This window comes from Haliotis rubra, unplaced genomic scaffold, assembly GCF_003918875.1.
Source record: "Haliotis rubra isolate DU_JTF1 unplaced genomic scaffold, ASM391887v1 Scf22, whole genome shotgun sequence".
NCBI lineage: Eukaryota > Metazoa > Mollusca > Gastropoda > Lepetellida > Haliotidae > Haliotis > Haliotis rubra.
The window spans coordinates 2342782-2357769 of NW_025766225.1; the positions used below are offsets into that span (position 1 = coordinate 2342782).

The window sequence follows — 14988 nt, forward strand, 5'->3', positions numbered from 1 at the left end:
TTTACACCACTATAGTTTAAAGACAAAATGGTAAATCTATGTTATAGTATGGGTGTTGGCACCACCGTAGTATAAAGACAAAATGGTAAATCTATGTTATAGTATGGGTGTTGGCACCACCGTAGCAGTAAGACAGAATGGTAAATCTATGTTATAGCATGAGTGTTTGCACCAGCATAATATAAAGACAAAATCGTATATCTATGTAATAGTATGAGTGTTTGCACCACTAAAGTATAAGACAAAATGGTAAATCTATGTTATAGCATCAGTGTTGGCACCACCGTAGCAATAAGACAAAATGGTAAATCAATGTAATAGTATGAGTGTTTACACCACTATAGTTTAAAGACAAAATGGTAAATCTATGTTATAGTATGGGTGTTGGCACCACCGTAGTATAAAATGACAAAAGTATGGGTGTTGGCACCACCGTGGTAAACAAAATCTATGTTATAGTATGGGTGTTGGCACCACCGTAGCAGTAAGACAGAATGGTAAATCTATGTTATAGCATGAGTGTTTGCACCAGCATAATATAAAGACAAAACGGCAAATTCACGTTATATAGTATGTGTGTTGGGGTCGTATATCTATGTAATAGTATGAGTGTTAAGGCACCACCGTAAGCAGTAAGACAAAATTGTAAATCTATGATATATTACCTCCGTAGCATAAAACCTCCGTAGCATAAAACTATATGGTAAATGTATGTTAAAGGTGTTGATCCCACCTTAGCGTTAGCTAGGATCGCCTTGAGCAACAAACCTGAGAGCCTCGTCCCATGGAGCGGCAATCGCAGCGCAAAGAACACTCAGGCGGGCGGACTTACAATTGAAATTCAATACTTTCCGAAAACTGACAGGAATTATAGACATCTCCCACACCCGCCACACCCAGTAAGTAGGAAGATATTGTATGTTATAAATGCTTTAGGTGTGGTCTGAAAGTTGATAGTCTGAATATAGACTCACAAGACATTGTGCCTTAAGTAGCCATTGGATGGGGCGCAAAAAAATAACATACACGATATTCCCATCTGTAGGTATTATCTATTGTCGATGGATGGACATAAGGGTTAATGTGCAGACTGTGTGCACCTATTAAAGGCTCTCCTTACCATTGATCACAACTTTGTACATGGCGAGATATTTGAGAGAGCGAGTATAGTTTTACGCCGTGTTAAGCAATATTCCAGAAATATCACGGAGGGGGACACCAGAAATGGGCTTCACACATTGTCACAGTACCCATGTGGGGAATCGAACCCAGGTCTTCGGCGTGACGGGCGAACACTTTAACCACTAGGCTTTCCCACCGCCCTCGAGAGATTTGCAGTCGACGGATGTGCACGAAATATGCAAACGTTTTGGAGAATTGAAGTTGTCATCATCGACAGATTGACTAAATTTTTAGTTCTGTACATCCCCAAGTGGAATGTTGGTGTAGTCTTGAGGTCGGAACCTGGGCCAGTCCCGCCGAAGAGTGAGAGAGTGAGGTGGGTTTAACGCCACTTTGAGGAGTATTCCAGTTATATCTCTATATGAAAGGTTAATGTGAGAATGAGTATGGTTTTACTCCGCTTTAAGCAATATTCCAGCAATATGGCGGTTGGCACCAGAAATGGGCTTCACACATTGTACCCATGTGGGGAATCGAACCCAGGTCTTCGAGCGCTTTACTCACAGCCCCTCAGACATCAGAATATGAGTAGAGTAAATCCGCTTTCAATAAGGTATTTTTGACGCAGTATACAACAGAACGACTATTGAAATACTACGCCAATAGAGTTGGAGTGAGTTTAGTTTTACGCCGCTATTAGCACTATCATAGGCGGATCCAGTGGGGTGGGTGCAGGGATATGCGCGCGAACGCATGCACGCACGCACACACACACAAACACACACACACACACACACACACACCTCTTTCTCAAAAAGCTGTATCCGACCCTGAATATTCTGAATATTCCAGCAATATCACGGCGGGCACCATCCTAAGCAATATTGCTGAAATGTTCCCAACCGTCTTCCCTGTCACAGGGCTGACAAGTTTGTATCAAGACACTCAGGCAGACGGCCATTCGTTTAGTATATTCGGAATAATCATGGTCGTCTTTACTCTCGGCTCACAGAAGGTTAACGATATGAAAATCTCATACCAAATTCAAAAGCTGAAAAATTAATAAAGCCATATAAAATCAACACAACAATACCTGTAATATAATACGGTCACATCAGCCAATCAATTCCCTATCGAGCACCTGTCACCGCGATTTACAGAATATGATTTATTTCCACGTGCATATTTACCTTTAGGAAACAGGTTCGCGAAACACGGTCACCAAACTTCCACATCCGGGCACTCAGGATATTAACCAAGGCTTGTTACCTGGATGTGGTCGATTAAAGGGCACATCACGTGATATTTTTTGACAGTCAAGTCTTCATAATCAGAACCTGATTCTATACAGTACAGGAAAATACATACAGTGTTAAACTACCCTTGATCGTGATGCCGATATTCTAATTAAAATGCATGGGTACCCCACGTGTGGATTGTTTGATCAGCATTGTAGAGTGAGTGAGTGAGAGAGGGAGTTCTTGCGTGCGTGCGTGTGTGCGTACGTGAGGGAGGGAATGAGTGAGTGAGTGAATGAGTGAGAGTTCATTAATGTCGAACTTTCCACATTTGGGAAACGAAAGGTATTACTTGTTTGTTGCTAATAGCCGCACTCAGCAATTTTCCAGGTATTTGACAGCGGTCTGTAAATTATCGAATCTAGCCCAGACAATCCAGTGATTGATGTCACGAACATTGGCTTTCCGTCAGGTCAGGAGCTCGGGGTTAAAAACCGTATTCACCTTGAAAAGGATTCCTGGTTTAGCTGGAAGAGTGAGTGAGTTTTACGCCGCTCGTAGCAATATTCCAGCAATATCCCGGCGGTGGACACCAGAAATGGGCTTCACACATTGTACCCATGTGGGGAATATAACCCCGGTCTTCGGCGTGTCGAGCGAAGGCTTTTACCACTAGGCTACCTCACCGCCCCTTAGCTGGAAGAAATGAGCGATGAATCATGTGGCACTCAGTAAAATGGCTGTATCCGTGTCACCGTACCCCATTTGTATGACTTGGTGCTCATGATATCAGTCACCAGATTGTATGTTTGTAGACACGAATAATTACAGACCACTGTTCCATAGCTGGATAGTGCGTCAACAAAAAAACAAACGTAAACAAAAGCAGTGAAACGCTAAGATGTCGTTGTAAAACAGGCTCTGGTCACCTTAAGAACATTTGCACTAAGCTGTCTTAGCCCTGCACTTGTAAGAAGTGGTCAACAATAAGTGTGTACTAATTACTTGACGTGACCTGATGAATGGTATTCATTCGTGTGTAATTCACGCATAAGGAAAAACACAGCCTTTAATGTCCAACAACTAGCAGGAGGTCAAGCTAGTTATTATTGCATGTAGTGTGATTGCGTGACTGTTTCTGAAAAGTATACAAGTCGGAAGAAAACACGATTTCAGAAACGCATTCGAATCCCTAATCTCATGAGACGGTGGCGATTTACCGGTAGCTTTAATGTGGTTCCCTGGTTTTGCTGCGCTGACACTGGAACAAAAAGGCGCCGAATAACCAGGGAACCAGGCTTATTAGCCATGAAAGGAACCCGGAAGTGAGGCCATGTGGGCGGGTCCCAGCGTGACAAAGGGCCGCAGCTGGGCTCATTGTTTGCCATATGAACTCACACATAAATCATGCACGCTGTTCGGACCAGAGGCCCTCGAGTCATGTTTTTAACCACACCCTTTGTAACAATGGAGTGGAGAGAGAGGACATTTGAAATAACAGATTTAAGATGTATAGTTATAAGGACACATGTACGTTGCAATATCTCGCCATAACGCTCCATGTAAACACAGGATAAACAGAAATACCGGGATAAACCTTGGACAAAACGTTCCATAGATCCTAGCTGCATGTAGTGTGTTACTACGTGCATGACGATTAGGATTTGATGCGACGCCAACCCTGAACCCTAAAGATCCGGGGTTGGAATTAGTCTTCAACAACCCGTGCTTGTCGTAAGACTGACTGACTGACTGACTGAGTTTGGTTTTACGCCGCTTTTAGCAATATTCCAGCAACATCACGGCGGGGGGACACCAGAAATGGGCTTCACACATTATACCCATGTGGGGATTCGAACTCGGGTCTTCGGCGTGACGAGCCAACGCTTTAACCACTAGGCTACCCCACCGCCCCGCTTGTCGTAAGAGGCAACTAAGGGGATCGGGTGGTCAGGCTCGCTGACTTGGTTGACACATGTCATCGTATGCCAGTTGTGTGGATCGATGCTCATGCTGCTGATCACTGGATTGTCTGGTCCAAACTGGATTTACAGACCGCAAAACAACAAACAAAACAAAACAATAATAAAACAAAACACCAGCCCTTTCTCTCTGTCTGACGTTGAACATTGCTCATTAAACGTTCTGTCTGTCCGACATTAAGAATATTGCTCTTTAAATGTCTCCGGTGCGGTGGGGTAGTCTACTGGTGTAAGCGTCCGCTCGTCACACTTAAGACCCGGGTTTGATTTCCCAGATGGGCACAATGTGTGAAGCCCATGTCTGGTGTCCTCCGCAGTGATGTTGCTGGAATACTGCTAAAAGCGGTGTAAAACCATACTCACTCACTTTAAATGTCTCCATAACAACAGACAAGCAGACATATAACCCGTTATAGTACATGGACACGATGGGCGTAATTCGCTGTTGATGCCCAAGTGTCAAACTCTAAACATTGCATGACACTGCTTTCTCGTGCTAGTGTTGTAAATACAGCTTAAGGAACAAGATGTCGCTGTGAAGAGATTCGCTGCCATGCAGCCGTAACGTGGACACTATCACAAAGAAATCAAACGACTACTAAAAGAAGTAGAGGCTTTGATTTTTGACAAGTAGGAATAGATTTTTTTAATAGTTGTACCGGTATGCGTGTGCAGTGATTAAAATCTCCTGCAGATCAAGCACATCGGTTGGTCATGTGTGGCGAGGTACCCTGATGGAGTTTACCCTGATGGAGTAGGTCAGTGCTCATGATGTCAATCATGCGATTATCTGATCCAACTTTACAGACCAGCGTGATATAGCTGTGACATTGCTGGGTATAGCGTTCGACAGCAACTTTTGGGTTGACGCAGCTTGGTGAGGTGAGGTGAAATTGGGTGTAACGTCGTGCTTGAGAATATTTCGCGCATATGACGACGTGCATGCGTGTGTATGTGTATGTGCGGCTGCTTGTACTAGCCCAGACTGAAGCTGGTTTTATGGTGCTAGCCCACTGAGATACCATGCCGCAGTGAAGCATGAATACCCCACCCAGACACATTATACTGACTCTGAGCCGACCAGTCCTTGCTGTACCCATTAATGCCGAGCGCCAGACAGGGACCAACAAGTACCATATTTTAACGTCTTTTGGTATGACGCGGTCGGGGATCGAACCCGCGACCTTCCGCTCTCCGGGCGGACGCTCTAACCACTACACCACGGAGGCGGTCCGCAGCAAGGTACCGAACCACAGATTAGGCTTTAACCGACACCCTTTCCACTAGGCCAAGGAGAATGAGTGAGTTTTTACGCCGCTTTAAGCAATTTTCAGAAACATCAAGCTGTGGAACAAAAAATGACATTAGGTATTCAAAGAAAATAGGCTTCCTTATTCCGTGGTGAAACCGGGCTGACAGGGAGTTAATGAGTTTTGAAATAAAACAATTTGAATGGATGAGTTTTGTTTTACGCCGCTTTCAGCAATATTCCAACATTTGGGGACACCAAATGAGCTTGTCACTTAGTACCCATGAGGGGAATTGAACCCGGGTCTTCAGCGTGACGAGCGAACGCCCTAACCACTAGGCTACCCCACCGCCACTGGAACAATTAGAATTGTCTGTCAATATCACATGTACATATTATCCTCTACTAATATAATAAAGTGCCTTCAGATTAACTTTATGATCTGCGTGTTTCAATACAGAAATACGTAAGAAAAAAGTCTCTGAAAAAATATCCTTAAGCTGAAAAAGAACTCCAGAAAAATGTAAAGTAGCCCCAGTTAGTTAAGGAGAGTCAAAACTAGAACCTGTCGAAAATCCAGACTTGTTATAGCACCATGTTCAGTTAGGGATGGATGGAAAGGAAAATAAGACGGTTCGAGATGAAAATGGGTTATAAATATAATCACAGTTCTAAATGCAGCTGTGGCGTGGTAGCCTAGTGGTTAAAGCGTTGGCTCGTCACGCCAAAGACCCAGGTTCGAATCCCCACATGGGTACAATATGTGAAGCCCATTTCTGGTGTCCCCGTCGTGATAATGCTGGAATATTGCTGAAGGCGGCGTAAAACTAGACTCACTCACTCTAAATGCAGCTGAATAAAAGCAATTATAAATCCTGAAATAAACTTACCAAAAATAGTAGCCTACCCTACAAATAATTACACATTTAGAAAAATAATTATTGACAATAGTGACCACGTGCGTTGATATCCTAAAAGGTGAACATTATATCTGTTAATGTTTCCGAACGAAATATATTCAATTCGTGAATAAGTTCAAATAGCACGTGACCGATTAGTTGACCGATATTGTACAAACGTGTCCGTAAACCTTCAACTTCCTATGACGAATATATCTCACATTTTAGTTCTTATAAGGAAGGGAAATTTCAAGCGTGTAATTTAAATCATTTCCCTGATTGATTCAAAAGACAATGTCGAAAGAACTCAGTTTATAAAATGAGCTTCAACGTAAAAAGGGCATCCCGTGCAGGTGCGCCAAGGTGCGCGAGACACACTAAAATAGGTTGGGGAATCCCGACAGCTCGTGGAGCACGCTGGCGAGGAAACCCCTTGACGTCATTCAGACTGTATGGAGGTCAGTCACATGACCTCGCTATTAACAACAGAACCGTTTGCACGAGCTTGTGTATTATGACATTGTTGCTGACATAATTTAGGCTTAGTGGTCGGTATAAAGAAGTGCATCCCGTGTTTCGGGTGATTAGACACAGATATTATTTTTAGTCGTGCGTAATCGAAGCGAAAAGGAAAGAGCAAGTGTGCTATCGCCCAGCACACTGACAGAAATTTGGCGAGCTAAATTGAGCTCAACCCTATCCGCCATGACATCGACCATAGTGCTGGGTTGTCGTTGAGCGGTATAAACACGCCGTTTTTGTGTATGTTTTCTTGAATTTCGTAATTACCACGTACGTTTGGATTTGTATATTCTATGGAGGTGGCGGTGCCGTGTATGTGCAAACACAACGTCGGCAAGTGATAAATTTTCTGGGATAATTTGCATCACCATTTGTGCTGAAGATCGGCCATTCTGTGAGCGACAGAATCCCTCATTTGACATAATTGAGCTTTTAGCAAGGTCTTACGTGCCATCCCCCTGTGGAGGTGTTTAGTTCAACGAAGGACGGAGCAGGAAGATTTTATAATATCTTTAGATGGCTTCAAACGCAGGACAAAATGGGCCCATGGAGAGCTCGACCGATGACCCTCAGAAAAAACAAGGAACACGGTAAGAAATTGATCTTGACAAATTTTGTGCAATTCCAACCCTGCTACCCAGCAAATACTAAATTTGCCAGTTTCGACGTGTAATTTGGGTGAACGGTGTGAAACGATGTTGTGTCGCTAGTTCCGGGAACCTGTGTGTATGTTTGGATGACGTTCGTGTTGAGCTTCATCATAATGTTATTCAGACCTCTGATGTCAATACACTGTACATAATTCCATTTCTAAACTGCTACCGTTACGCTTACTGTTCAGCGTGTGTATTGTTGTTATAGCACGGGGGTGTTGTTGTACTTTGTTGTTTTGATTCTACTACTGGCTTGGAAAACAATGCAAATATATATAATGTTGCTGATGCAGGCTAGAGAACCAAGCTGACAGGTGGTACAGTCTTAGTAATAGTTAGATCTAGGGATTATACTTATAGACAATCCAGTCTAAGCATTATGACTTTGTATTTACCAGGAACATACTAATGTATTCCACTCTTTACAGATTAATAACTGTTATCACACATTCATTGTAAAATCTTAAATATGATTATAACGAGGCAGTGTCCACATTTGAAAAATTCAAATCTTTTCAGCCCCGACTGTCATATTTGCAATATTCCTGATGAATGATTTTGTATTGTTTAAGTCATATCAGTTTTATTCATTTCAATTTATGAAAAACTACGATGACCTAACTAGACACTGGCAGAAATACATACAGCTAGAATACATATCCTTACGGAATAGCACAAACACAACATATAGCCCAGTTTGACGTGATTATAGAATATGTTTTCCACCCATTAAAAATATTTATACAAAATAGATATAACTTAAGAAATATTCTTTAGTATCCTTTCACTGATCTCTGGTCCCTCCCCGACCCTTGGGGTTTAGTAGTGTCAGGTTTAGGCTAGCCTATCCCAATAATTTTCTCTTGGATCCAGATTGAAAATGTTGACAAACATATTCTATGGCAGCTCCCCCACCCAGGTTTGATCTTTAATGATGTGTGTTTGCTGGATGTAGTTAGAAGTTACACACTGTTGAGTAGGATTGTGTATTGGCAAATAAATTGTATTGCAATATAATGCGATTTTAGTTCCTGTATTGCGATATATTGGGAACTTAGTGTTTGGCATATTTTCTACATTATAAGTCCCTAAACGTATATGTTATGGTTCTGATAACAGCAATCAAGTTAGGTTGCATGCTCAGGGGTTCTATTTTCTTTCTTATACAATTTATGGTATTACTGTATGTCGTTTTGTCATTGAATAAAGAAGGAAAATATTTGTTGTGAATGAAAGTCTGCAGATTTTAATTTAAACCATAATGATTATCACAAAAATTTCATATATGTTCTTTACCCAATATACTGGTTCTTGGAAAAAATATTGCAGTACGTATTGTTTGAAAAGCGTGTTGCGATATACCGCTATACCAGTAACACTGTGCAGTCCTACTATCGAGTGAATGGTTGGAGTCGTGGGCGAGGGTGCGACCCAGACAGCTATGCCTTGTCATTATGAAATACTGTTATCAGTATCCGTTGATGAAGCCGTGAGTCCTCTGCTGGGGTTTTCTCCTGTGAAATGTTTACAATAAATGGGAGCCACTGATATAATCTGACAACCTTGCAGGGAACAATGTTTTTTCTTCTGACATTTTATTGCTGGATCTTGGAAGTAGAGACAGTATTCCTGATTATTGTTCCTCCTGATGTTCTTCCTTGGTTTAGATATGCTTCATAATTATTCACTAGGATAATGTAACACCACAGTCTCCTCCTAAATCTAGGCGATGGACATTTTCACTTGTTTCCATGGTTACCTCATACAGTGTTTGGAATTAAGCTTGAAACTGAAACTCTGTTGAAAGTTCAACATTTGGGGAGTGTATGGATTAGAATAATATCATGGAGAAGACGTAACAACCCTGAGTGTTCCCTTAATTTCTAGGGTAAGTGAGCAGATCAGCGTAGGACAGCGACCTCCTCCACAAAACAAATCAGCTCCTTCATAATACCGTATTTACCATAAAGCACCACCCAGGCATTTTGAAACTTTACAGTAGGGGTCAGGACGTTTTTAAGCAATTCAAAAGGAAATAAGTTTTGTTGTGTACATTTTTAGGCTAAATGCAGGTTGCTATTAAAATGACTTAACTAATTGTATTAGAAGTTGTTCAAAGGGTCACTTTTTGGTGTGGGGCACTTAATACAGAAAATGTGGTATGTAAACCTTCATTGTACTTTCACAATCTCTTTATAATCTATGTTATAACCTCGCTTTATTGTTATCAACTAGCTATGTTATATCTGTTATATTTCGTGTTTGTAGACCGTGGTAGAAGCTTGAACTATTCATGAAAAACGTTCTCAAACATTTCTGTTTTCCATAATGTATATCCGGATCCATTAAGTCATGTCCAGCTTATTCACCCTGCTTTAGTTGGAATATTGATGGCCATGGCTTTTAACACATCGACTGGCCCACCAGTATATATCCCAGTCTGTGGTAGGCCTGGTGTGTTATGAATATGTTTGATGTTGTTTAACAGCCATATTGCCTCAGTCTTGTAAATAATCAAGTCTGGACCAGACAATCCAGGGATCAACAGCATGAGCATCGATTGCTATAATTAGGATACGATGATGTGTCAACCAAGTCAGCGAGACTGACCACCTGATCCCATTGTTGAAGACCAATTTTAACCGAAATCTTCACAGGTGCTATAAGTATAACATCGTGGTGTACTCAGATGATAGTCTAGTGGTTAACATGGTTAAGGTGCTGGTTCGTCATACCATAGTTCCGTGTTTTATTCCTCACATAGGTACAACATGTACATTATATTAAGAGTAGGGAATTAAATAGTGCAGGTGGTGTTAAGTCTTTGAATGGCATCAAGAAATGAAGTAGCAGATTTGATATATGTCTGTTTGTCTGGAAAATCCCAGTATATCTTACTATTGTATCATTGGAGTCATCATTTTCTCCAGGAGTTGCACAAGAATAAGAATGATACGATTGTGATGAATTGTGGACTAGTGGATCGCTTGTTTTTTGTCCCACTGAGTTGAGTTGAGGTGAGTTTTACGTCGCATTGGCATTATTTCAGCCATATAGCAACGAGACCAAGTTTGCATACATGCACATTCTGTCCCACTGAATTGTGGACAAGTGGATTGCTTGTTTCTGTCACAGATAGTGTGAGATGAACTGCGTGGACATCATGAATGTGTCCATCTTGTGTACCATGGAAGTCTGCATACAGTCACTTTAATGCTACATCTATAAATGAAGCAAGTTTCGCTGAGTTATGGACAGTGGATTACTTGTTTCTGTCACAGATAGTGTCAGATGAACTGCGTAGAATGCGTCCATCTTGTTTACCGTGGAAGTCTGCCTACAGTCACTTTAATGCTACATCTGTAAATGAAGCAAGTCTAGATGAACCATGTTTCAACCTCCCATCTCCGCAATGCGCCTTTTCAGTTTAAATAGAGAAGATTGTTTATGTCAAAATAATATATTGTCAGCGACAAAACGTTTATCTCCCAGTATAAGATACTGCCGTAGTATCGGCCTTCACCTCAAGGCCAAGGGTTTGTTGTTTTATCTTCCCTGATTCATTATGAAGATTTGTTGGACGAGAGTGAAGACACGTCTCCACTGTTCGCTATTAATGTACATGCTTGTTTCTGTCAAAACTGTTTATATTCAGAAGCTAAGTCATTGACGAGTTTTTCAAGTTTGTTTAATTTGACATGTTTGAACGGACAGATTTATCATGTAAAATAAAAAAGTATCTCCAAATTTTCTTACAATATCTGGTTGCTAGCCCAGGACAAGTGGATTAACACTGAAAAGTGGCTAAGCTTGATTAGTACAGTTTGCTTGTCTGTGGAAGCGCGGGCAGTTTGGATTTTGAGCCCAGTGTAAACATGGAAACGCCTGTTTAGTTTGTGCAATGTTCTACACACAGTATCATACTGATAGCTTGAATCCTGGTAACTTGAGTTGGCCGATGATGGACTGATATGTACCAGACCAGAGTTACAGTGACTGTTTTTCCTTTAAAATTAGTCTTATCATGATTAGATTTATACAAACATGAAGGATTGCGTTGATGTTTTTGAGGATAACAGTATTGCTTTTGTTGAGGATGTTGACGATGACAATATTGGTGATGTTGAGGATGTTGATGATATAATATTGCTTTTGTTGAGGATGTTGACAATGTCATTATTGGTGTTGTTGAGGATAACAGTATTTCTTTTATTGAGGAGATTGGTGTTAATGTATCCATTTTGAAAAACAGTCATGACAATACTGCTTTTGTTGAGGACGATGACAATTTGGTTTCACTGATGATGTTGGCGATAATTGGAATAACAGTTACATATTTTGTCTTTCTGTGGCATTTAGAAGTTGTACATTGATGTCCAAGATATTTTTATGGATTAAACTTCTTTTTTAATTTCTCTCTCAACGTTTCGAGACCATTCCAGGTCCCTTCATCAGGTGACAGTTCACCTGATGAAGGGACCTGGAATGGTCTCGAAACGTTGTGAGAGAAATTTAAAAAGAAGTTTAATCCATAAAAATATCTTGGACAGTTACATATTTGTAAAGGATAACACTTTGCTGACGATAACAATATTGTTTATGTTGCGGTTTTCCATCAGAATAATAGTTAAACTCTTATGAAGGGCGACATGTTTGTTGGTGATAACAGTAACAATCTTGTCAGCAATAACATCAGGTGGCATTGTAGCCTATGGGCTGTGGGGTAGCCTAGTGGTTAAAGCATTTGTTCATCATGCCGAAGACCCGGGTTCAATTCCCCATATGGACACAATGTGTGATGTCCTGGTGTCTCCTACTGTGATATTGCTGGAATATTGCTAAAAGAGGCATAAAACTAAACTCTTACTCACTCACTCACTCACTCACTCATGCCACTCACTCACTCACTCACTCACTCACTCACTCACTCACTCACTCACTCACTCACTCACTCACTCACTCACTCACTCACTCACTCACTCACTCACTATTGTAGCCTACACCATGTACAGGTCTGTGATTCTGTTTGATTTGATGCCATAGTTTATCTCCTGGCAATTGTTTGAGCCAAGAACAGAAGGAGATAAGAAGGAGATAAGATGATTTAGGCATGTTGAAAATCTGTCTCTGAACTGATTTGTTTTAATCATTTCATGAACATATGCCATTTGTTGGGATCCAACGGAGTATCCAGCTTGCAGCCGTCTGTGTTAGAGGGAAGCCCTGGACTGAACAGCTCTGCTTTCTGGTGTGGTATTTATGTTCATGTATTGATTCCTGTACATCTGAAACTGACATGACCAGATCATAGAGCTCAACAGGTAGCAGGTGCACTGATAGGGAAGATCAGGGTTACAATTGGTCTTCAGGAAACCATGCTTGTTGTAAGACTAAGAGGTGACTTACTTGATTAGGGGCTGTGAAGATCAGGGTTAGAATTGGTCTTCAGGAAACCATGCTTGTTGTAAGACTAAGAGGTGACTTACTTGATTAGGGGCTGTGAAGATCAGGGTTAGAATTGGTCTTCAGGAAACCATGCTTGTTGTAAGACTAAGATTTGACTTACTTGATATGGGGCTGTGAAGATCAGGGTTAGAATTGGTCTTCAGGAAACCATGCTTGTTGTAAGACTAAGAGGTGACTTACTTGATTAGGGGCTGTGAAGATCAGGGTTAGAACCGGTCTTCAGGAAACCATGCTTGTTGTAAGACTAAGAGGTGACTTACTTGATATGGGGCTGTGAAGATCAGGGTTAAAACTGGTCTTCAGGAAACCATGCTTGTTGTAAGAGGTGACTTACGTGATTGGGAGCCGTGAAGATCAGGGTTAAAACTGGTCTTCAGGAAACCATGCTTGTTGTATGAGGTGACTTACATGATTGGGAGCCGTGAAGATTCCTTATCCCAACGTCAATGTCAGTACAAAGTTCCATATTGTCATTAAAGATTTCCCAGTTCTTACTAATAGTTTGAAGTGATGTGATGACTTTGTGGACATAACATTTAATGAGAACAGAACCAAGAAAGAGGACGGGACTTTAATGCTTAGTTTTACATTATTGCATTGAATGTAATGTTTCAGAAAACCTTGAGAACCTTAACAAAGTTCAAGTTTTGAACCAATTGCCTGACAAGAACATTCAGTTTAGAAACCCGGAAAAATCCTTGCTTGTGAATATATGTATTGATTAATTATGTGAGCGTATAATCTTCTTGAGTAATGCTTAGTTGCCAAGAATATATTATTCATATTTAAACAGACAATCCATATCAACTGATAAGAAATCCCAGTGAGAAGGGAGGTTCAGAACCTGTGGAAAATGTACATTTGTTCCATCTAAATCAATAGTATTACAATAAGGGACAGGATTATGAGTTTTATAGTGGGTGAGTTTAGTTTCACTGTGTTTGTTTTTTGTTATAAACATTTTTCATTGTTGAAAAGACAAAGGGATTGGGCACCTGTGCACCACTTGTGGTTGCGTTCTTCTCAGTGCTCCTGAGTATTCATGTTAACTAGTGGTGTTCCCATTAGTTGAAATAATCGAAGATTGGTCGAAGTGACCAAACGACCAAGCAATCGATCACATTTTCTCATAATCGAACACAAATGATTTTGGACCTACTGTTTTAGTGTTTGAAACACTTGACGATGGAACATATCTTACCGTAAATGTTGTCAGGGCCTGAAAACGTGATTAATTCTTAGAAAACTCACTTCACTTACTGAAAAGTCATGACTGAATATTACTTGAACACTCCAGAAAGTTTATGTTCATGATATATCACTTTAAAGTAGCAAGTCATCAATTGTGAGATTTAAACCAATCCCCAACACTAATGTTAACACAATTGTATTTTGGATGAAAGTCTGAACTGACCACTTTGGTGAAGTTACCTAGTTACAAATTCCCCCTTGAAAAAGCATAGAAACTTCATGTTAGGCCAAATACAAAAAATGTTGTGGTTGCGATTACACCTCTTTGAAATTTAGGGTAAGTAGGTAGGAACTTTTTATTTTATTAAAAAAAAACATTTCAGAAGTAAATTAAGAACTAATAACACATTTATCAATGTGTAATTGTTTATTCAATCAAGCTTGCGACCATCATGTTGACTTTCTCTATCAGAATGGCCGAAATGGTATCTGAAAGCTTATTTTATTCATACCTCTTAAAAAAATTAGGGTCGGCACCAGAATTCAAGGGTTGGTCAGGTAATTGGAACCACAACATTTGTTTTTTTTAGGCCTTATCACAAACATGATGAATTTTGGTTAAACACAGCACAAATGTCTTTTACTGAAGATGTATGCAATAGCTAA

General features: G+C 40.6%; 1 protein-coding gene across 2 annotated transcripts in view; it reads left to right on the forward strand.

Moving 5' to 3' along the window:
* Positions 1–6968: 6968 nt before the first annotated feature.
* LOC124277310 (arrestin red cell-like) overlaps positions 6969–14988 on the forward strand; it is a 107440-nt gene continuing 99420 nt past the window's right edge. For both annotated transcript variants that reach the window (XM_046712961.1, XM_046712962.1), the window contains exon 1: positions 6969–7602. In XM_046712961.1, coding sequence (XP_046568917.1) covers positions 7529–7602 — 74 coding nt within the window. In that variant the 5' untranslated portion in view covers positions 6969–7528. The remainder of the gene's footprint in view (positions 7603–14988) is intronic.